The 23,657-nt window shown below is 40.0% G+C and overlaps 1 protein-coding gene across 3 annotated transcripts; it reads right to left on the bottom strand.

Annotated features, from left to right (window-relative positions):
- Positions 1–1,315: 1,315 nt before the first annotated feature.
- slc7a1a (solute carrier family 7 member 1a) lies at positions 1,316–23,630 on the bottom strand. 3 transcript variants are annotated; one of them, XM_042498574.1, is made up of 13 exons: positions 23,457–23,630; positions 14,537–14,813; positions 14,265–14,447; positions 13,019–13,177; positions 12,088–12,265; positions 11,757–11,890; positions 9,397–9,619; positions 7,778–7,914; positions 6,998–7,100; positions 6,365–6,570; positions 6,024–6,175; positions 5,774–5,882; positions 1,316–5,036 (listed from the first exon to the last, which is right to left on the bottom strand). In XM_042498574.1, exons 2-13 carry the CDS (start codon positions 14,721–14,723, stop codon positions 4,852–4,854), a joined length of 1,956 nt encoding a protein of 651 aa, XP_042354508.1. In that variant the 5' UTR covers positions 14,724–14,813; positions 23,457–23,630; the 3' UTR covers positions 1,316–4,851. The 3 variants fall into 3 exon arrangements, with proteins under 3 accessions (XP_042354508.1, XP_042354506.1, XP_042354507.1); XM_042498572.1 differs by lacking the exon at positions 7,778–7,914 and adding an exon at positions 8,583–8,722; XM_042498573.1 differs by lacking the exons at positions 7,778–7,914; positions 23,457–23,630 and adding exons at positions 8,583–8,722; positions 19,198–19,316.
- Positions 23,631–23,657: the final 27 nt, after the last annotated feature.

The raw sequence follows: 23,657 nt of genomic DNA on the forward strand, positions 1-23,657 counted from the left end.
CAGGAGGAGGAGGAGGAGGTGGAGGAGCGGTGCTGATGCTGCAGCCCGCACCTGGCACAGCGTCCTCATGATCAGGCGCCGGGGCTTCTCTCTCTCTCTTAACACATTAGCGCTCTCTTCTGGATCAAGTGAGAAGTGAATCCGACGAACAGTTTGTGTTGCTGCGGTGGCTACTGACTGCTGACGGTGACAGCCATAGATACAGTATTAAATAATGGTATCGGTCATTTGTGGTCATTAGGTTGCCCTAGTTAGAGCAAATAACGTTGTACTTCACAATAACGCCACAATTAGTTGACTGTATGGTCTCAGACAGGTACACTCTTCACTGAACAAAGGCTGTGTGTTTCGCATTCAACGTGTTTTTTTGTGTTTACTTTTGAAGCAGCCGAGTACTTAACTGTTTCTTCGCGGACTCCTATACGTCGTTTTCAAAAGTTACGTTACACAGAAAGTGAAGGTAAAAGTGTAAAATTGCAAACTTCTCAGTTCAGCTTGGATTCAAACGCTCGCGGGAGGAAAGGAGATGCCGCCGCAGTAATGGAGACTTGTTTACTTCCGGTATTCTTCCGGATTAGTCAAAGATCGAAATCAGGTGATTTCAAAACAAAAAGCCAGAAGAAGAGCTGTATATGTTGATATACATATATATATATGTTATATGAGTGAATGTGAATTATTAAGCAAATATGGTGACACTGTTTGAGATTTTTTATACTTTTTTTAGCTTCCCATACTAAGTATCCTGGAGTTAGTTTGTTCCTAATCTTACCAGCAGATGGTCCTGAAAGCCCACCTATCCTGGCCAATTACATGTATAAGTTAAAAGTACAAATAAGCATTGCTCAAAGCCCACTTACTAGATTTTTCTGGAGCTTTTAGTCGCATCTCATGGCCGTTGCTCTGTTGTCCTCATCTAACCGACAGCGAGTGTTAAACTTGATCACTTCCTGGAGTGAGCTTTATCTCCATCTGATGAGGGAGGCTATGAGATTTGACTGACAGCTCCACAAAAAGCAAATGAGGCCAGTGATAAATAACAAAAAACCCACTGTGACCCACACACACAGATAAACAGGCTGTTATTTGTGCTTTAACATTTACACAGCAAGAAAGCCACAAAAGAAAGCAAAAAGTGAAAGTCTGAGAATGATGAAATCACATCAAAAGGACATACACATTAAACAGCTGGTCATCAACAAGGGTGATGGATTTGAAACATCAGAAACCTAATAATGTGACACCTGTTATGCAAAGATAAAGCGAAGGACAGGAGGGTTTTAAAGTATCAAAGAAGAAAGAAAGAAACTCTTTATCTATTTATGAATGTGTAGCATTTATTTCAGAAGTAAACACTGAGGTTTGGCATGATATGAACAAAAGACAAGTACTAATTATGCCAGAGGACAGGTTTTTAAACAGACACAGATCCCTTTGTATATTCACAACTATGAAGGAAACTATAAGTTACAACATCAGTTGAATTGTTGGTGTATTGTTGTGTTACACTGTGCGTATGCAGATTTCTTTGAATCATATAATATAAGAAACAGGATTTTTAATGTGCTTTGACCATCTGTGAAACCGCGTATTTGTAATTAAATAATTAATCACCACCGTGCAGTTGTAAGCCTCTGCAAAGCGGTCAAGGTGCAGTAACAGTATAAATGTCACCCTGACCTATGACCACCAAAATCTAATCAATTAATTCTTGAGTCCAGTTGATGTCAGTGCCAAATTTGAAGAAATTAAATTCCCTTAAGGCCTCCTTGAAATATCACGTTTACGAGAATGAGAGAAATGCAAGGTCACAGGGACCTGGACCTTTGACTACTAAAATCTGTTCAGTTAGTCTTTGGGGAGTCCAACCAGACATTTGTGGCAAATTTGAAGAAATTCTGTAATGGCATTCTTGAACTACTGCATTCAAGAGAATGGGACTGAGAATGGACTACGATGGATGGAGGGACAACAGACGACCCAAAAACATAATGTCTCTGGCGCAGAGGCATGGAAATAATAATTATTATAAAATCACCAATTATGGAGATACATGGGTTTCACAAGATGAAGGGTATAAAGAACTGCAATCTGAAAAATAACTAAATCTGTCGATCAAATTTAGTGGAGTAAAAACACACAATATTTGCCTTTGAGATGTGATGTAGTGGTGTAGAACTATAAAATTTCATTACACAGATATACTAGTACTATAGAAGTGCAAGTACCTTGATTTTGTACCTAGGTACAGTGCTTAGGTAAATGTACTAAATAACTTTCCACCACTGGTTTTGTTGCTGCACCTTGTCATCAATAAGGCATTAATGGTTAAAGTCATGAGAACAGAAGGTGATTTTTGAATTTTGCCAACCCTGAGGATTCAGTTGCACTGATCATGTAAACACAATACAAGGAACACACTGTCAGATACAAACAGGGCAACATAATATAAGCCTTTTCTCCAATTTACAAATAATTTACTGTGAGAAATATAAACAATATCTTATATACACAATCATGATTATACATGAGTCTACTCAAAGACGGCTACTTTGTGGTAAAGGACTCCAAAACCTACAGCGATGCACTTAAAGGTCCAATCTAATGGCCACATTATATAAGTGTTGATTGTGTTGCATTTAAATTATGATAAGATTTATATATGTGATTAAGTGATGAAAATCTGTTGGGTGTCAGGATTAGTTTGAAAATGAAAACTATAAAAAATGGGTGCTGAGTTAGAAAGAAATGAGACTAGCAGACGTCTGTAGCTCGTCTCTATTTGACGCAAGCAGTTTCCAACTGATGTGGTGGAGGTTGAGTTGCATTGTGGGCGCAAGGTTTTGAAAAGGATGAAGAATGCTATGAGTACAATGCTAAATCAATGAAGCCCTTTTTTATGTTGATGAAAAGAGGAAACATACCTAAAAGCACGAGATATTTTAATGACAACAAACAAAAAAAATGTATGTAAATTTACGTACAAGTGTGGTGAATTTTACCTGATCAAATTCTTTATAGGTTTTTACTTGTAAATATCAAGTTGAATCAGATTCACAACCTGAAAAGCACTTTGGAAATGACCATGTTTTAGGAAGTGGGTGATAAAAAGACATTTATAAACATGAGAAAAAGCCTAAAATAAACTGAGAACAAATACATTCTTCCAAACTCATCATTTTAAGAAACAAAAAAGGCCAGTATTTTTTTTTTTTGAAAGACAAGCTAAATGTCACAATGCCAGTGTCAACAGATGCAAAAACACACAGCAGCCAGCACTGTGAAAATCCAGTATCATCTAATGACAAGAGACATTAACTGATGTTCAGGAACTGTCAATGTCTTTACCTGATGCTCAACATTTGTCTGATATCAGACAGAATTGTCAGCTTGTTACATGCTAACCATTAGAGACCAATGTTTCCTCAATCTGATGTCATTTTAAGTCCACAGTGATGTGTAGCCATGCTAACATTTGTTTTGTCAGGGGTTTAAGAGTGGAGCGAAGTGAAGTAATTGTCAGGCGATATTGAGAAGACCTATTGATTTAGAACAGCCTTAACAGCAGCATCTATCTGGTCTATAGCAGTTGCCATTGCTATTACTCATCATTGGTTCTGGGACCCAGGTTGACGACAGCGTCAGCATTAGTCTCACCTGTTGCGCTGATTGGCGTATCGTTATTCCCACGTGGAACTCACTAGATCGATTACCTTTCAACTGAGAAACAGCTGTTTCATGTCATGATACCGGAGGTACAGTCAACGCGGTGGAGAGGACAGAGTTGAAGGTCTGGACCCAGGCAAGCTCAACAGGATTCACAAAGCAGATTCCATATATTCTAAGAGGGTATTTAATATCCCAAATAATAGAGCTTAGTTTAAGTTTAAGAAATATGAAATGTTCCTGTCAAGCTTCAGACTTACTCTCTTCCTCTGAATCTCTGTATTTGAGAGTAAGGGACTGTCCGACAGGATGTGTTGTTCAGTGTCTTGTCAAAGACATTTCTGCGTCATCATTTGCAACCACATCCAAGGCTTATGATTGGTGACATCAATGTCATCTTTTGCATTTAGTTAAAATCATGGAAACCAAAAGCTACAGCTCCCTGCTGGCCTTCTTGAACTCTATGTGCAGCCGATGGCCTGACCAGCCTTTTCTGCTGGTTAACAGGAGTAATTATGTCACTGACAAGCCTGTTGCACTGTATTGTGCAAGCTCTCATTTGTCAGGGGGGGACTGTTAGAACAGCATTTCAACACCAGTTACATAACAGATGACAGGTTTAAGTGAATGTAGCTAATTGTACCAGTCTGTGCTAAATACTGCTTTTCAGAAATATGTAGTTATATACAGTAGTTATGTTTTCACAGAGACAAAAAAATGGATTACCGATGCATTTTCTGCCCCCCGTATGAAAACTGTTAGACATGTACATATGCTCCTGCTGCCAGCAATGTAACCCCAACTTGAACTTAACCTCCCTGAAACACTGAGATGTTTCGTGTCTCTGATGTGAGCGCCCCCCCCACCTCAGACAGCAAAGCGATAATGAGCAGTTGAGGCTCAAGGCCAAGCAAAAGGGGTAACAAGCTTTTTACAAGATACCGAAATAGTAGAACATGTCAATTATGACTCAAGAAGCGCCAAGACGCTACTTCTGTCTTTACCCAGCAGTCAAGGGGGAAAGTCACAGGTTTGTGAATTTTAGGTCAAAGTCATTTATCATTACTTTCCCCAAAAGGGAGTACTGCCAGTGAGGAACTGGGAGTCGTCCAGTCAGAAATACTCTTACACAAACAGACTGGCATCAGAGGAGGCTGAAATGTGCGTGGCAAGTTCTAATGTATCCTACAAATCTCCGTCGTCTTCATCCCTGGCATCTATATCATTGTGCAGGAACGCCTCCTTCTCTGGCGACATGGCCTCTGAATTGTGGTCGCCCTTGAAACTGTCCATCTCTGTGTCTGGAGACGAGCGAGCCAGAGCAGCCTCAGCGCTGTGATGAATGCCGTAGCAGAAGTAGATCACAAAACCTGGAAAGGCAGAGCGACACATGTTCAAAACAGGTTCTGCTTACAATGTTGTTACCAAAAAATGATGATAGACCAAGGCTAACTGAATGGTCACCTTGTTGGACCACTTTCAAGTTATTAATCAGAAATCAGAAATACTTTGTTGATCCCCAGTGGGAAATTGTGGTCTGTTACAGTTGCTCTGATACCAGCATAGAGAAGCGTAGCAAGTAGAAATTAGTACCAGCACAAGTATGTAAAAACATAAATGTACAAATAGAGATACAGTAGTAGTAAGCAATTAGTACAGTATGTAAATATATAAATATAAAGTATGTATAATATACTGATTATGTAATTACGTGAAGAAATACAGTAACAGACAATTAGCACTAATATTAATACAATACTAAATATTGAAATTACAATATGGATAATGTGCTGAGTGTGTAAAATATAAAAAGTATGTACAATAAATAACTGTTCCCTTTTCTATAATACAATGTATAAAACTAGTATGTAAATTCAATATATAGAAATATAAATATGCCTGCAATGCTACAATGAACCACAGAGATATGCATAAGTAAGATATACATAAAGCAAGCAGAATACTGGTTGTGTGTCTGCAAGCATCTGCAGAAAAGCACGAGAAGGAAAACCAACCAGATACATTTAAGTCAAAGACTGTTCCCTTTAAGGAATCAATACAATTATATAAGTAGTATGTCAGTTTAAACTCTGTGAAGACAACCTACCTATAGCCATCCAGACAGAAAATCGTATCCAAGTGCCTCTGTCCAGCTGCATCATCAGGTAAACATTTACAAACATGCTGATCACTGGAATGAAGGGCAGCAGTGGAACCTAAAGAGTGAAATATCATAAAAAGGAGACGTTGGCACTTGTGTTGAGCAAACATGATATATAAGGGCCAGAGGTGGTGTTAAAAAAAATACAAAATCTAATCAAGACTATCTCACACAGATTTAGTTTCCAGAATCTCACCTTGAAGGAAAGTTTTGTCTTGCTCTCAGGCTGTCGCCAGATGATGAAGGTGAGGAGGAGACACACAATGAAGATGACACTGAGGGCTACAATGTTCCACACAGCAGCACCACCCTGCACTGCCAGAACACTGAATGCCAGGATCAACGTTCCTGTGGAAATTTTTATATCATTGCACGTGTAACTGTTCACAAGTAAAATGCTCATTTAACACTCAATGCTCTTTGGAGATAATTGAATTGAATTAATTGAATCATCTGGATTCAAAACAAATGGTGTCTCTTCTCAGCTTCTTCACCAAAGCACTAACACTTAAAAGTAGGTCTGGTCTGATCACTCACCCATTAAAGACGCACAGATGTTGACAGCGAAACCGGACAGTGCAGATGGCTCAGGGTTATCTGGGAACAGGAGGGTCTTGAGGCTGAGCGTTTCCTCCATACCAGGCAGGATGCCCATACTGGGGACACTGATGCCGTCACCCAGCTCCCCCTCATCCTGAGTATTGGCCATCTGATACATCAGAGTGGGCTGCTCAGGCTGGTACCTGACACAACCAGAGAACACACACTAAGCTGTTTTACTGTAGTGACTTTAGTCTGTTCACATGACTGAAAGCAGCTGATATTCCTAGTGCTAACCAAGTGATAAAAGAGCACATATTGTACCACTGGTGCACAAGAGTAATGTCAATCAAATGGTAACATCAGCTGCAGCCACATTTTTAGCAATGGCAGTTAAAGTTGTAATTTGTGGGAGTAAATGAACAGAGTTTAAAACTGCATTCAACAAGAATGTAGGGCTGAGTTTCACTGTTTGCTGAAAAGAGATACAAACATATGCGGCAGCAGGAAGGTGGTGATGGAAGTGTTAAGTGCTTCAGCTTCAAACTGGACCAACTCTAACACAAAACTCTGCTTCTATGAACCAGTGTCCCTGTATTGAACTCTATTTACCATTGGCCCCATACTGACCTCAGAACCAGAACACAAGCAGCCACTAATGTGTAGGCCAGCAGCGTCCCTATTGACATCAGGTCCACCAGGTCCTTCAGGTCGAACAGAAATGCCATGATAGCTTCAGAGAGCAAGAAAATGAAAAGAAGGAGTTGGAAAGATTAGATTTGTTTGAACCTAAGAACCTTTGTTACTGTAAAATACTCAGAATGCACCATAATGTGTTTTTAAGAAGGTACTCTAATTTCCTATAAACATGTATAGGGGATTAAGTGTCCAGGTCATTTTTTCATGTTTGCTATGCTACCTAGCTAATACAATAAACTAAGACCATTATCATGGTAAACATTGTATCTGCTAAACATCCACATGTTAGCATTGTCACTGAAAGCATGTTAACACACCAACGTTAGCGCTTCGCTCAAAGCGCCGCTGTGCAGACAGCCTCACAGAGCTGCTGGCACGGCTGTGGACATTTGTGTACATTGCAAACATCACAAAAACAGTAACACAGTCCTTATGGTGTAAAAATGGCAGTTACAAATAATTTAGAAAAATGGTCACAAGTCATATTTAAGTAATGGTCTCTCTGTTTCTATTTGTATCCCTTATTAGCATCCAACAACGACTGCTGGTGGAGAGATGAAACGTTATCATGCAGGCTGTTCTCTATTTTGCTAGCTCAACTTTCACATCATCTCAGAAATTCCTTCCCTTCACTCAATGCCCCGACCCTTTTAACCCCTCCCCCCTTCCTTCTCCTCAATTGCAGGCCTTCGTTTTTCCTGTTCATCTTACCAGACAGAACCCCGGCGGTCACAGTGGACGTTATGGGGGATTTCCTCTCGCTGACGCGGGCCAGGAAGGAGAAGAGCAGGCCATCCCGAGCCATGGCAAAGATGATACGGGGAAGGGGGAACATGGAACCCAACAGACTGGGTGGGTGGGGGAGGGGGGACATCAGATTGGGATGACAGTTGTAGGTGAAGGGTGGAGGAACAAGAGGAGAGGAAGAATTGAAGGAGGTCAGTAGGGAAGAAAGGGGAAGAATTAGCAAAAGTAGACGAACACGGTCAGCAAGATAGGAGTAGCAGATTCGGGTGGGGGAACCGGATACCAATCTGGCCACACTGTAGAGCTGCATGGGCATGATGTTGGACCAAGGATATTCTGATGCATGCATGCAAAATGTCTTCCTCTTAAATAGCAAATATAGTGCTCCACATGCTGTTACTCTCCGTAACAATGTAAAAACCTTTTGTTACTTTAGCAAGCAGTTAAGTTTGGTATTTATATTCCCTCTTACACCACTGTGATGCTAGTAGAAAATGTCTAGCCCCTGACCCAGGTTAGAGGAATGACAGAGTAAACCTTGGACTGCCTCAACCAACTCCAAATAGACCTGGCTGCACAGGATAAGAGACAGTTAGTGGTGCTCTTTTCATGCTGGAGTGCTGATTTCTGGCAAGTTTCTTCAGCTGAAATAGAATCTGCAATTGGCAGGAATGAGAATCTGCAACCTGGCACAGCTCAGCCCAGCAGCAGGAAAAGAAGCCTTGGTGAAAATGGATGCAGTCTTAAAACATGCGTGTTAGTGTCTCACCTGCCCCTACGCCAGAGGTGAGGGTTGCAGTTAGCGGGGTTTTGGTGCGGGGGCTGATCTCGGCCATGAACTTGAAAAGCAGCCCATCGTCGGCCATAGCCCAGATCACACGGGGCATGGGGAACATAGCACCCAGCAGGCTACCAGGGGGGAAGACCAGGATATATAGTATCCACACATACACCCACGAGAATGCCGTGAAACATAATTGAACAGAGACACCAGCTCACAAATACAGGGAACACGGTACAGTACATTTGCATAGCACAACATACTTTATATTGTGCATAACATATACATTTAACATGAATGTGTGAAAGTACACATCTGTTTACAACAATTAATGATTTAAATCAACCTTAAATACACTGTGCATACATTTTTAAATTACAAAAGTACAGAATCCATAATTATCTATTATAATAATCTATCAAAGCAACTGCCATTCAAAATAAAAGTATGTACCATCATTATAAAACTGTTAAAAACTGATTTTTTATGAAAATGCAGCCTGTGGTGGCCTTTGGTGACATGACTTACATAATCGCACGCCCTGATGGTACAATATATTCTTAGTGGTGCACTTAATTTTAGTCAAGGGATCAAATGCCTTCTGAAGTTAAAAATACATTCACATAGTCACACACACACACACACACACACACACACACACACACACAGAGGAACACAGGCCTGCACGCAGGAATGCATATGTGTGTCTGCATGCTTTTCTGACAGAGGGAACAAGAGGACATGAGCATGCATCTAAAGCTAATGCAGGTGTGTGTGTGTGTGTGTGTGTGTGACTGCTTACCTCGTGGACAGAGCACAAAGAGAGCCTACAGCTACGGCATATTTGGCTCCTCCCCAGCCCACATAATTAAAAGCCACAGGCAGAGGGCTGTTGCTGTCCAGCAGGTAGTAAGGCATCATGAGGGTAAGGGCAGCGGAAACACCAAAGTATGCTACAAAGCAGATGAGCAGCGAGGATACAATGCCGATAGGGATGGCTCTCTGGGGGTTCTTCACCTCTTCACCTGCGTGATAGATGAGGAACAGACACGTTTAAATGGAACTAAAAATACAGCTTTATTTATTACTTCACAAGGTGCTGAGATTCCTGTCCTGAAAAACTGCTCTTTTTACAAGATTAGCTCAGAATTCTGAGCATAAGTTTTCATGAAAAAAAGCTCCTGCTCGTTTATTTTAATTCATGTGATTATTATCTTGTTAATTTAAATTTACAAGATTATTATCCCTTCAATTTAGAAACATTTGAATAAATAACTTTTTTATCTAGTTTACTCAAACAAGAATGAATGAGTTTATTATCTTAAGAATTTAGAAAAAAAGAGAACTAACATTTTTATTATCTTGTTAATTTACAAAAATAAAAAAACAAATTAACAAGATAATTATCTTATTTCATTAGAATTAATGAAATGATTATTTTGTAAATTCGAAAAACAAGAATTAATGAGATTATTATGTCATTAATTCAGAAGAACTAGAACACAATTTCTATCGCTTCAAATTAGAAAAATGTAAATTATGGCATTATTATCTTGCTATTATTAAAAAAAACAAGAATTAACAAGAATTTCCTTACTTTAGAAAAATAAAAAATTAATGAGATTTTTATGTCATTAATTAAGAAAAAAGAATTAATGCAATCAATATCTTGTTAATTTTCTCAGAAATGTGAGATTACAATCTTTTTTATTCAAAAAAATGAGAATTAACTCAATAATTATCTCATTAATTAAGAAAAAAACGAGATCATTTCTTTCATTAGAATTTTTCCTCATAATTCTGAGATGATAATCTTAATTCCGAAAAACAGCAGAATTGTTTCTCATGAAAACCCTCTCAGAATGTCGAGATAATAATCTTGTTAATTCAAAGAGGGAGATTTTCTCTCTCAAGTAAATGCACTGAGCTTCCATACAATAATGAAAATGAAGGAAAAAAACATGCTGTACTATTTACTGCATTTATTTTTAGAGACTATCCCTTTTACTTTATTAAATAGCCATTTGTACAACCGTTACTATATCAGTCCAACACTCCCCTCCATTTACCACAGTTTGTTGGTAACTATTTACACTTAAATGCAAGGTCTGAGCTGATTGTACATGCAAATTCACTCTTTTATGGTCTTGTTGGCAGAATCCCAGTAAATGTAGAAAACTGAAAAAACAGATGTATTAAAAGAAACATTTTGCTGTATTTTGCAACAAGCTGAACAAGGAGCTTATTTTCCCTGTGCACCTACAAGACTGAAACACACTATTACTATTCAGCTGCAGGTGATTATGTAACAGAGCTTCTCAGGCGAACACTCGCGTCTTGTTCTGCAGTGAAATCACATTGCGATGATGGATCCCGGTTTCCCTCTACACCACTATTCATGACAGATGACAGCTACTGGCTGACCCAGATTATTGGAAGGTCAGGGGTCATATTCATAACAGTGGTGAAAGTAGCGGGGAAGTACATGTGCCTTTGTCTGCATATGTGTGTGCGTGTGGAGGGGGAAGGAATGATGGCTTCATTCCAACTTAACTCTACGTAAAATACACACACACACACACATGCACACAGATGATATAATGGCTGAGTGCTGGCTAAGTGTGTGACCAACATGCCCCCACAAGCCAAACTCAAGCAGTCATTCAGGTCAGCCAATTAGAATGCAGGAAAAAGAGGGGTGGGAAAAGTCGGGGGGCCAGAGAGCAGGCAAACTAGAAGAACTCTCCCTTTTTTTTTTACAATCCGGAGGCCTTGAACTGATTAACTACATGCATGAGGATAAAGGTGTAGATCTGCACAGTGTATAAAAACATGAGGAACATCTTATCCCCTGACCTCATATCATGATTTCAGCACCAAATCTGGGCCACAATGTTTTGCATTCCACCAGGAGCAAAATTGGGCCAAACGCACAAAACTGCATCTTTTCTCTCTGCCCTGCCCCTCTTATGTAACACTCCTGGATGTTTGGACAAGCTTAAGATTGAAACGGTCCCAACTCCAGATTCAGTTACAACAACCCCCCAGCCCACCCCCCAAAAACTGAAACACATCCATGAGGCAGTAAAAAGGGATACGAGAAGTGGAACAAGAGGAGAGCAAGCGCCAACAGAGTGTTTTCTGGTTTCTTCCACCTCTTACCTGTGGTGGCAATGCAGTCAAATCCGACAAAGGCATAGAAGCAGGTAGCAGCTCCCGACAAGACGCCTGTGAATCCAAACGGCATGAAGCCGCCGACTCCTAGACTCTCTTTGGCTGGCAAGGTGTCTGTCAGACTGAAAAGAGAAGAAAGTATTGACTCAAATCAGCAAAATTACCTTTATTTAGTGAATTGTTTAAGGGTCAGAATATCCAATTTTCAAAAAAAACAAAGCAGTGAGGTCTGTAGATAATCTTGAGAAACTGAGATCAATTAAAATGCAGTATCAAATATAACACAGCACACAGTGAGGGTGAGTATCCATGTTCTTACTTGAGGCTGGAGTTACTGGTATAATTGGCATGTAGGATCTCCTCAGGGTCCAGCTGCCAGTTCTTCAGAGTACCTTTGACCAGGCCAGAGACCACCATGAACAACAAGACGAGGATGTTGATACACGTGAAAACCTTGTTGACCATCGCCGACTCTTTGACCCCAAATGCCAGGAGACCTTAGAGATGGAAAGGAAAATTAAATGGAAAGGAAAATTGTTTAGAGGAGACTGGTTTGGAGAGGCAATAAATTCAACTTGTTATCAGAATCAGAAATACTTTATTGATCCCCAAGGGGGGAAATTGCAGACACAAATTGTGTGGTCAAATTTGTCATCTGAGTATCTGTTATGAATAGAAACAGAAACAGTCCACAGAAACTGCTTATGCACTGATGCGTAGGCCCCAGAATTTGGTGCTTCATACCTGCCTAACACCCATGTGCGCCATCGTCAGTGCGTCAAACACCTGGCTGCAGGGAGCAACACTTTCCTCATAGAGAAGTTAAATTAATGGTAGGTGAGAAAGAAATACATTTTCTAATATTTCATAGCTTTAGTAGTTATTTAGTAGCATTACATTAATGTTTAATTGCATTTTACTGCTTGTGCGCTTTCTTTGCAAGAGTAACAAAATTAGAAAGCCTATAATAACTTGGTTGTTTGGCATGTTAATGGGCCGGCCCCTTGTAGCCTATTTTATTAGGTTGCATTCTTTTCAGGTGTACTATAGCAGCGGTGTCAAGACTGTTGGCTTTTTTTTGACCACGCACCAGCAGAAACATAAATCACCGCCATGGCTGCAGCAATGTCAACTGTTACAAGTCTTAAATGTTCAAGGGCGAGACACTGCATACTGGCAAAGACAAATCATGCTCTAATTAAAGTGTTAACATTAGAGAGAGGGAAAGACAGAAAAAAAAGTTGTCCTACCTGTTAGGGTGATTATGATGACAACAGCAAACATGTCCGGGTACTTTGCCAATACACCCGGTGCATTCATGGACATGTACTCTCTGCAGAACTGCTCTATGCGCTTTCCTACCAACTCGTCGAAGGTAGCGCTCCATGCTCGGGCCACGCTGGAGGTACCTAAGATGGAAAAATACCAGTTAAGGTAGATGTTGTGGCGTCTGTGCTTTTGGTTGTCCCATTGTAGCCTCCCATTCTGTTTCTCTATCTGCATGTACACACAAACAACGAAAGGAAACAACATGGCAGACAGGCTGCTGTGTGATTCTAACTTGCCCCACCAACTTGTTTTATGGATCCTGTAAATGGCTGTTTTTCAGACTCCGTATTCTTTTTATTGTGTTCTTTCTGTTTTTATTGTGGGTAGCTATTTGGTTAAGTTTTTAGATGACACTGCATTGTTATCTGACCATGGGAATGTTCTCGTGGACTTTATTTCATGGTGTGACAACAATTTCTTAGACTTGAATTTATCTAAAACCAAAGAATGAATCACTGATTTTGGACAGAACAGAGTTGCTGCTACAGAGAGCATCGCACACAATAAAAAGGTGGAATCTGTCTAATCTTATAAATACTTGGGCACTTCCTTTGATGACCATCTGAAATTTGTCCTGAATACTGAAGCCGTTGTGAAGCGAGGGCAGCAAAGAATTCAGCTTCTACGAAAGCTAAGTTTCTTCTCTGTAAGGCCAGTCATCTTGTGTCGTTTTTGTCAAACTTTTATTGTCTTTTTAGTTTTTCTTTGATTTGCTGGTTTCAGAGCCTGACAGTTTAAGAAAGGAACAGCCTGAACAGTACTGTAAGTGGGCAGTAAGTGTCCCGGCCTCCCCCGGGCGTGTCCTTGCAGTTGAATTTTCTCTGATGCCATCTGGGTGTCTTTATGCATTAACTGCTTGCAAAACGGGCCGCCATTCAAAATCTTTAATCCCTTCGGCAGCCAGACTTCTAAATTTCCTGTAAGTGTTATACACCTGCATACGCTGTGGTTTATATGTACTGTATGCACTTTTTTCTTATCCCGGTTCCTTGACTCCTGGTGCACTTGCCTGGTTGTATATTGTGAATGCTGCTATGTGTTTTTTGTGTGGGTATTTGTTTTTGCAGTTTTAACATTCTGCGCTTAACTTATTGCCCCTAGTGGGATTGATAAAGTTGTTTGAACTGAATTTGAAAAGAACTGAATTGAATATTGCATCAGGTTTACCAATGATATAGGAGAGGATGAGGTTCCATCCAGTGATGAAGGCCCAGAGTTCCCCTACAGTCACATAGGAGTAAAGATAAGCTGAGCCTGTCTTGGGGACCCGAGCTCCAAATTCAGCATAGCACAGACCGGCCAAAACCGAGGCTAAGGCTGCTATCAGGAAAGACAGCACAATCGCAGGACCTGCGGGGAGGGGCCGACAATACATCACATGATCAGACGCTTTCAGATTGCGCTTGCATGAAATCTTTTAATTGTTTGCAGCAAGTTACCTGAATTCTCTCGTGCAACAGCACCGGCCAGCACATAGACGCCAGCGCCAAGCGTGCTGCCCACGCCAAGGGCCACCAGGTCAAAGGTGTTGAGGCATCGGGACAGACGGGAGTCCTCTGTGTTACAGTCCACCACCTTCACCCTCAGCAACTGCTTCCCGAAACGCAGAAGCTTCTCCAGCGCCATGGATCACAGTCTGGCCTCAGGGAGGGGAGGGGGAGAAGGCTGATTGGGGTTCAGAGGTTGCGAGGGGGAGGGGGAGAGGTCACACACACCCTAATGGGAGAGAAGAGATGAGGTGATTTAAAGTGTCTCACACTTTCAGCAAACTGGAGCGCTTTACAACAAATGCAGAACTTTTAATTTACAGTCTTTAATTAAACACTTTTTGCACTAAGTGTTACACATGGGGCTAAGAGGGCTGCCAAACTTGCTGTAAGTAGAACACTTGTTTCCTGCGGTGTTGCGTAACATACACCAAATCCACAATGTGTGACGGCTAGCCAAAAAAAAAAAAAAACCCCAGCAGCCTATAGGGATAATCCATCTTATTGCTGGATACGTCGCTGACATGTGTTACATAACAACTCACAGGAGAGGAGGCGAAGCCCTTGAACAAACTGTCCTACACAAAACTCACGGAAAACATGTTTCTGAAACATGCCGTGGAGGCTCATCACATCGCGTCACTCCTACACATAGCAGAAGAAAGTAAACATACCAAGACTGTTATTTACCTCTGCTTTGGGTCATACGGGAGAATTTTCCCATGGTTACATCATTTTATAGGGTTTACTGAGGTCATCTGTGTTTACAACAGCACTATACTGGCTCTAATTGAAGTTATTTTGTTACTGTGGAGCTATGCAAGTTCTTCACAGTTTGATGCAGAGAACTCTAGATGGTTGGGGGCAGTGTTGTGTAGGTGATCAATAGTAGAGAACAGTGTTGTAGAGTTCCCTGTATTCTCTAATGATCTAAGAGAAGTAATCCTTTCTGTCCATACACATTGCTTTGTTACAGACAGCTTCTTTGTACATATACCGTAACAATTTAAATGCAACACTTTAGTTTTTGCTTCTACATTTCATACTTTAAAAATCTAAGACTTTTTTCATGCACTTGATACCTATATTTCTCCCAAAGTTTGGTGCAAATTTGTTAAAATTAGTGAGCACTTCTTCTTTTCCAAGATGTTCCACCCACCTGACAGGTGTGGCATATCAGGATGCTGATTAAACAACATCATTGCTATACAGCTGTGGCTTGGGATGGTCACAATTAAAGACCACTCTAAAATGCGCAGTTTAATCACACAACACAATTTTACAGATCACAACTTTTGAGGGAATGTGCCATTGGCACGCTGACTCCCATTATGTCCACCAGACCTGAACTAAATGTCCATTTCACTACAATTACACATCTCCAGTGTTGTTTTCTTTGAATTTGGCAGTATATGATCTAACTGGCTTTGTAAGTTTCATAATTAGCGCAGAACATACAAAACAAACATAACGCCTCCTGCCTCAGCTATCGCCGGCTCAAAGGTGTAAAAATGGCTGCAATCCCTTCTCTTCTCCTGTTTTGTCAGACTGACTAATAAAAATTACAGTTTGGCGGACAAGCTTCTTCCACTGTTACTACACCAGTAGTGCTGTTAAGCCAGGTTTCAACTAAGAACATTAAGTTCAAATTCGTTTCAGTTTTCAGATCATTAACCAAGAAGGATTTGTTAGTCAATGATCTCACATTAAGAAAAGCTAATTTCGGCTGTAGGGATTCTGTGACTAGAAAGGGGACTGGTTGTGGTTGCGGACTGACAAATTTCATCATCATCATCAACCATTGTTTATTCAGGGAAAATTGACTGAGCATTAAGCTCTTTTACAGCAATGCCCTGAATTCACATTCAGTGGGCCAAAGGGATAAACAACATATAATAGCAACAAATTCAACAAAAAACAAAAAATTAACAGCAATGGCTATCAAAGATCACAAATTGCAATAAAATCAGTAAAAGGATTAAACAAATTAGATAGCAAACAAATATGCAACCATTGAAAAAAAATGCATAACAACACAACAGAAGAAAAGACAGTAAAAATGATGACAATAACAAACAATAATATCTGTAAATAATGATCATGTCTGTGAAATTAACCAAAGCAGGATCACTGTACAATGAGTATATTATCTAGCATACACTTGAAATGATTTACAGACATGTACCTATCTAATCTTAATACCTCTTGTAACTTGTTCCATTAATTTGGTGGAAAAAAAACTAAAAGCTAATTTACCAAGCTCAGTACTGATCTGAGGAGTTTCAAGGAAAAAACACTAAAAAAAACACTATTATCTTTGAAACTCTACCCACTGGAGGCAAAACACAGCTGTAAAACGTCTTTTATAAGTGATTGCTGATGAAGATACTGAGGGTCAGTAGTCTGTCCAGCATGTCATGTACATTCCTCATTGCTGAGCTCACAAACTGAGAGGCAAAATAGACGATATCTGGAAGGAGAAAAAATATGGAGGACAGATGGAGAAAGGGGAGGGGGAAAGAAAAAGGGGAGGGGGTACATAAACAATGTCCTGCAACTATGTAAGTGATGTTGTGGTGGTCTGGCAGAAGTCCAGTGGTATGTCCCACAGAAGTGAGCCTGGGACATTGAGTGAGTGACATGCATCAGCATAACACCGTGACCCATTTCAGGATAATGGCACTTCTCCACATGAGGAAATAAACCCAGAAAGGTCATGAGGACAGTGCAACAGTCATGTCACACCTCATGGAAACTTCCACATTGGGGTAAGCTAAGGTGACAACCTTGTGGTCTTTTATTTTCTTTCCAGAAAGCATTAAGGCTAAGATAGAACTTATGAACATATGAACCAAATATGTATACTAAGCTTTTGCAAAATGCCAAAGTGAATGTACTTGTATGCAAAGAAAGCTAGACTTGCAGTGGAAGAAAATGACTGTTAATTTTCCTAAAAAACTGTCAAACACACCTAAAAACGCTGCCTATAAAACTATTGTTGTCCTACAGTAGGGTATGCATGGCATGCAACCAGCTATATTATTGAGTGCAGTTCAAGAGATCTAAAAAAACCTGCAATCTTTTCCATTACGAAAACACTTTCCTGTCTTAATAAACTGTCTCAACACTGAATACAGAGCACTTCCACTGCTAGAGAAACAAATGTGTTTCTTGTTGCACCACAATCAAGCTTAAATTATCACACACGTCAGAGGACATTAAATTTAACCTTTCCCACTTGCAGCTGCTATTTACTGTTGTAGAGGTCACTATTGTTTGCACAGAGTCATTGATAATAAATGATGTTGCACGTCAGCAGTGTGGCTCGCTGGATGTTCCTTAGAAATGATGTGGAAAGAATTACACACGTGCAGGCTAGGGTTGCAGTGATATACCTATATTTAAGGTGTACTATGGTATAACAATTGGTCCTAACTTGTACATTTGCTTATCGACAGTATTGAAAAAAGGCAACCAGATAGAAAATCTATCCTGCGTGCGTCTCCTTTTCTCATTGATTGCCTGTCAGACTTTACACATACTTCCATTAAAAAATGGTTTTAAATTTCAGTAATAACAATAGTAATTGTGTAACAATTTGTACTGTTATACTGTGATGATTTTTAGAACAGTTATTGTACCTCAGTACCTTAGCACCTCTCATGGTGGTGCAACCTGAGTGCAGGCTCTCCTATTGTACACCATTGTGATACTGCCCACCATGAGGAGCCTAAAATGTGATAATGTACCTTTTTATTACTGCTGATTGATTAATCGATTAGTGTTCTCAAAGCCCATCGGCTAGTGGTCCAACAACCATCACCTGTCAGTCAAATACTAATCAGTAGTTGTTAGCTGCCTCCCCATTTTAATATGCATGTAATACAATATTATACATCAGTCCCGTTAGCACGTTTTGTTGTGATTTCTTACTGACATTACAGCCAAGCACCTGAAAGGAACTGGATGTATGGATGCATCTTGGAGATTAACATATTTCCTACTAAATACTAAACAAATAACCGTTTTCTTAGTATTCTGTAAACGGAATTGCATGTTTAACTAGAGGAACTTCCAGAGAATTAGGGGAAAATCTAGAGAAATGTCTATGTTTCATTAAAAAAAAAAAAAACTGTTATGAAAACAGCTGTTGATCAAATAATCCATTAAATAAATGGACCAAACCAGCAGCCGTAAGACTGTTGAGCCCCTGCTTTCAGTGCATTATTATTCTGCCCGCATAAATAAGTTGATGATTATTGTGACGGCTTGTGTGCCACATTATTGTAAAACCCCTGAAGGTCATTAAAAAAAGCTCAGACTACTCAAACATATCCTGGGGTATTCTTAAAGCGCTGACAGGAAAGGACACATGCATGCATGCACATACATGACAAACAAGTAGCCTGTATGAACCACGTAACACCTCACTGACCTGAGTATACACTGCAGTACAATTCAAATAATCCAACTCATGACAACGCAAACTGACTAATCCAAACGTGTTTGAAACAGGACACACAATTAAATACGCACAATGTCAATGCTTCAGATCATTGTTGAAATTAATCTATTCAGGTATGGCCTAATGAGAAAACACATGGAGTACTCACTTGAAATCACCTACAGATACACTTCACCAGAAGGTTTAAAAGAACGGTGAGAGATCGAGGGATTAAACGCCGAATTTGTGAACTATTCTTCAAGCCGCTGTGAAGACTGCAGAGTGTTTGACGGCTGCCGTTCTGAAATAGAATCTGGAGGAATCACATGGCTTGGCTATATCAAGCAGCACGCATACACATGAATGCATGTGCACACAAGCGCAGTCAAAATGTAGCAGTAGCTGGCTAACCGTGAAAACTGCAACAAATGTGTTTTTACAGTAAAAACCCTTCATTCCCGCTAACCCTTATGTTATCACAGACTTGCAGCTGCATGGATGTAAACAGTAACAGTAACATGGTTTATCTATAAAAGCAGCAGCTTTTTTGGTAACAGAAAAGTAACTCAGCAAGCTCTTACAAGTGGCCACATCCATCCAGACAAGCTTTCGCATTGGTGTCACCAGCGCATCAAAATACACACATTCATTCATGCTTTGTTTGAATTCACTGTATTCAATAGGGTAAGTTACAATAACCTTGCAAGAGTCAAGCTTTGGAAAGCTTTTTATCTCAGTGTGCAAACACATATACCTAACCCACTGTCGGTTTAGGAGTGTTTTGGCAGAGAGAGTGCAGCAGATGAGATGTGCAGAGAGCAGAGGCAGTGCCAGTCGGTGGGAGGGAGTGGATGAAAAGGAAAGAGGGGTGTGATCCTTTAGAACCAATGAAAGTGGACCATAAATATGTCACTGCTTGACATTTAGGAAAGCTACGAGTCCTTTTCAATACTACCTACAAAATAACTGGATTTCTAGGTCGCAATTTGATTAAGTTTGTGTGCTGAAAACAGAATAAATAGCAGAAATATAGTCTCTTTGTGAGTCACTCTGCAAAATCAAATTTAGAATCCGGTTTTATTGCCAAGTACATTTACATATACAAGGAATGTGACTTGGTGTTTTGGTGCAAAACAATTAACATAAAGTACAAAATAAAAATAGTGAATTAAAAATAGGGGAGCTCTGTCTTTCTTATTGAAAACATGGTTTGTAATGAGCTCCAAAAATGTTTAAGTTAGACTCTCTTATTTTATTTGAACATATTAAAAGGTTGTACTTGTGCAATTGTTTTTTCTTAAGTGTAAATATGTATATTGTGCATTTGTCTATGCTTGAATTTATGCTGCTTTTCTACACAGAGATTCCGGTCTGAGTGAGACCAACTGTTAAAATAAAGGATTAAATAGTTTATATAAACATAGTACTGCATGATGTTGGAAGAATTAAAAAGTATAATGTAATGTCCTCTACAGTTTGTCCACTGTGTTGGTGGATTATTTCCGGTTTCGGGGTCATTCAGTGCAGCTATAAGCAAGCGTTTACATGCTCACACACACACACACACACACACACACACACACACACACACACACACACACACAGGCATCCAGCTAACTAAGTGGAATTTCTTTTCTGGCAGTGGGTTCACTGAGGAGAAAGAACGGCATGCAACAGCAAAGTGGTGACTGCTGCTTGTTGACATTCTCCATATGTTCCCATGCAACACACCATGATGCAACCTAACTCTGCTTGGTAGACCTCATTGTATTAAAGGCATTATTTCCCAATGAACAGTCAATTAACTTTACCGGTATCTGATTTCTGATTGTGTTTGTCCTGGTATGGTCAGCTAACACACACGAATTTGATCTTTTGACCTGTAGTAACGCATGTGAACAGAGTGATGCAATGCTTTTTGACCGATCGTGTGGTCACCTTGAACTCGCCCTGCATGTGGATTTCAAAAATGCATGTCAGTCAGTCAGGAACAGGCAAAGTGATAGGCAGCCAAGTTTTGACCATCAAAAAAAAAGAATGACTGATAATCACACTTCTAGTAAAATGAAGAACTTGTGACGACGTACAAATAAGCAAGTGGCCTCCACATGTCTGAGCACACAACAGTCCAATTCTCTTCCTTCTTCCTGACACAAACCACAGAAATAATATATAATATTATTTTAGGAAACAAAAGATTGACGCTTCATCATTCAGTTCTTCTACAAAGATAGTAAACACTGATTCCAAAATTAAGAAAGGCTCTTAACTTTATAAGTAAACGACGCGGGGAACTACAAGGGTACAAAGGAAGGCAAAACTTGCTGATATCTCTGTTTAACACGAGTCTATTCAAGAGTTACTGGCAGAGAATTTGGGCAAACTAACAGTCAGTAATTACCCGGGAGCAGACATCCGGGATATAATACAGAAATCAATAAAAAGAATAAATAGATAGATAATTATTAATTAGTATCGATAAAAAAAATTTAAATAGGAAAGTAAATAAATAGGGAAATTAATACAAATATAAATAATGACAACAGAAATGTCATTTTATGTTGTTAAATCAATTATTAATGCTTTTTTAAAAATATTTTTGGTCCATTAAATTGCATATTTATTTATTTATTTATTTATTTATTCAATTTCATTTCTTCTTAAACCAAGTTTAAGAAAAATGACAATAAATCTACCTTGTACCTTATTGAGTCATTTGTGCATTTCTTTTGTATTTTGACAGACTCTGTCCTGAACAGTACACATTTGCATTCAAATGTTGTGCTTATACTACTGTGACAGTTTATAAGAACACAGCGCAGGTCAGTTGAACATTTGGTAAATACAAAGCTGGTATGTGGCATCACTGCTCAGTGAACAAAGTTCACTTTCAGAAACTCAATCTGTTTCTATTCCAGCAAATAATCACTTCCGTAAGTATGAATGCACATTGTTAGTGTTTATTACAATTACCTAAGATCACATAAGCCCCTGATCCATGTTTTGTACACACTGCAATCTATTTACTGCACCTACAGTTGTTTACATTTTGCCCGCAGCTTTGGCAAGTCAATGTCAAAATCCACCAACTGCCTCTTGTTTCATCTTGTGAGTGTAAACAAAAAGCCACACACCGGTCAGAGAAAATACAAGTTGTGGTGGTTTTACAGGCAACTGAACATATAGCCTGGATATGGACTAAAGAAGAAATAAGACGCTCGAGCATCTCTAGAATCTCAGTGAACCTGGAAAGCTTCCACGCACACCCTTAAGTGCATTTGTGTAGGTTACATAGGGCCCTGCAGTCAGCAACTTGCTCCCAAGTGACCTGCTTTCAGACCAGCTAAAGTTAGACTGACTGTAACTAGTCCTGCCACAAAGAGCTAAAAGGTCAACACTTGTTACTCAGCCATTCCTAAAACATTGTTACATTTAGAATATAAAAATACAGTCAGCATTTAATTCAGTACTTATTCATCTCTTTCTATGCATGTGTGTTTTGCTGAACTGCAGTAGATTCCCATTTTTATTTTTCCACAGACGACAAGTAACATTGTGAACTGACTCAGGTTACACACAAGTTATTACAGTGCATCAATAATTTAACTCTTAAGGTGTGTGTTTTCACATTTAAATTTAAAAGGATGATTTACTTGTCATTGTCATGCCACAGCTTTATCACTTTTCCTTCATGGTACTTTTACTTCACTGCCAGTGAGTACATTTTGCACCACTTCTGATTTGGGCTTGCCTTGCATGATAGCATCTACTCTCTGTTGCCACTTGCTGCTTTCACTCCAGATCCCCCCCACCCCCACCAACCCACACCCACCAAACTACACACAAGTGTGCAAACTTCTCATACTTGGTCTCACACCAGTTTTGAGTCTGCATCCCTTCTCCTGCCACCACCACCCTCCTCAGATCATGCATCAGCAGCCCTCTTTAGGACTGGCCACACTGCAGCTCCTGACACATCCAAAGCCACTCTGAACACACCTCAGGGATCACTTCTCTCATGTTACATGGCCATAGTTGTCGTCAATACACTTTCAGATCCCCCCTGAATGAAGAACAGCTAAAGTTTAGGTGGTTCTACATTGTTTTGCAGCGAGGCGCACACGGCAAACTGTGCAACTGTTTCCTCGGGTTGTGAAACCCCATTCACATGCATGATCCAGGAAACAGTAGCACTCACTCTGAAGCAGTTAAAATGGGGTCCAAGCGAAATCAACATGTGGTTTTCAGCGTGGGCGCTTCACGCACCCATTCAACTTTACGCACGATAAAGCGTTTTCTTACTCTTCTTTAGCTCGCGTGCATCGCCTGAAAATCGTCTTGCCTGGGGCACAGGTTACTAGAAAGCAAGTCATTACACACCGCCTAATCATTTGCATGCGGCAACGAAGCAACGTTGTAGCTCTTTACCTTGTGAACTCTGTGGGAGAGCATGAAACATCGATCCAAGATAGTGATTTCCTTTAGGGTAAAAAAAAAAGTGTAAAGAAAGAAAAAGCTGCTTCGGCACAAAGTGGACGACAAAAGCCGTACGTCTCTCTTTACAGGTGGTTCAGACGAATTAAAGTTTTTCGGGTTGCTCCGTTTAGCGCGTCCAAAAAGGAGGAGGGG

The sequence above is a fragment of the Plectropomus leopardus genome, chromosome 13 (genome assembly GCF_008729295.1).
Source record: "Plectropomus leopardus isolate mb chromosome 13, YSFRI_Pleo_2.0, whole genome shotgun sequence".
NCBI lineage: Eukaryota > Metazoa > Chordata > Actinopteri > Perciformes > Serranidae > Plectropomus > Plectropomus leopardus.

What these genes read in the sequence shown, in the direction of transcription:
- slc7a1a (XM_042498572.1), bottom strand. Translation starts at nt 14,723, where the DNA reads ATGGCGCTGGAGAAGCTTCTGCGTTTCGGGAAGCAGTTGCTGAGGGTG. An exon ending in GCTTGTGTTCTGGTTCTGAG is followed by an intron (nt 6,571 to 6,997) that starts GTCAGTATGGGG and finishes TGGTTGTGTCAG; the next exon opens with GTACCAGCCTGAGCAGCCCA. An exon ending in TTCTGTCTGGATGGCTATAG is followed by an intron (nt 5,037 to 5,773) that starts GTAGGTTGTCTT and finishes CTGCCTTTCCAG; the next exon opens with GTTTTGTGATCTACTTCTGC.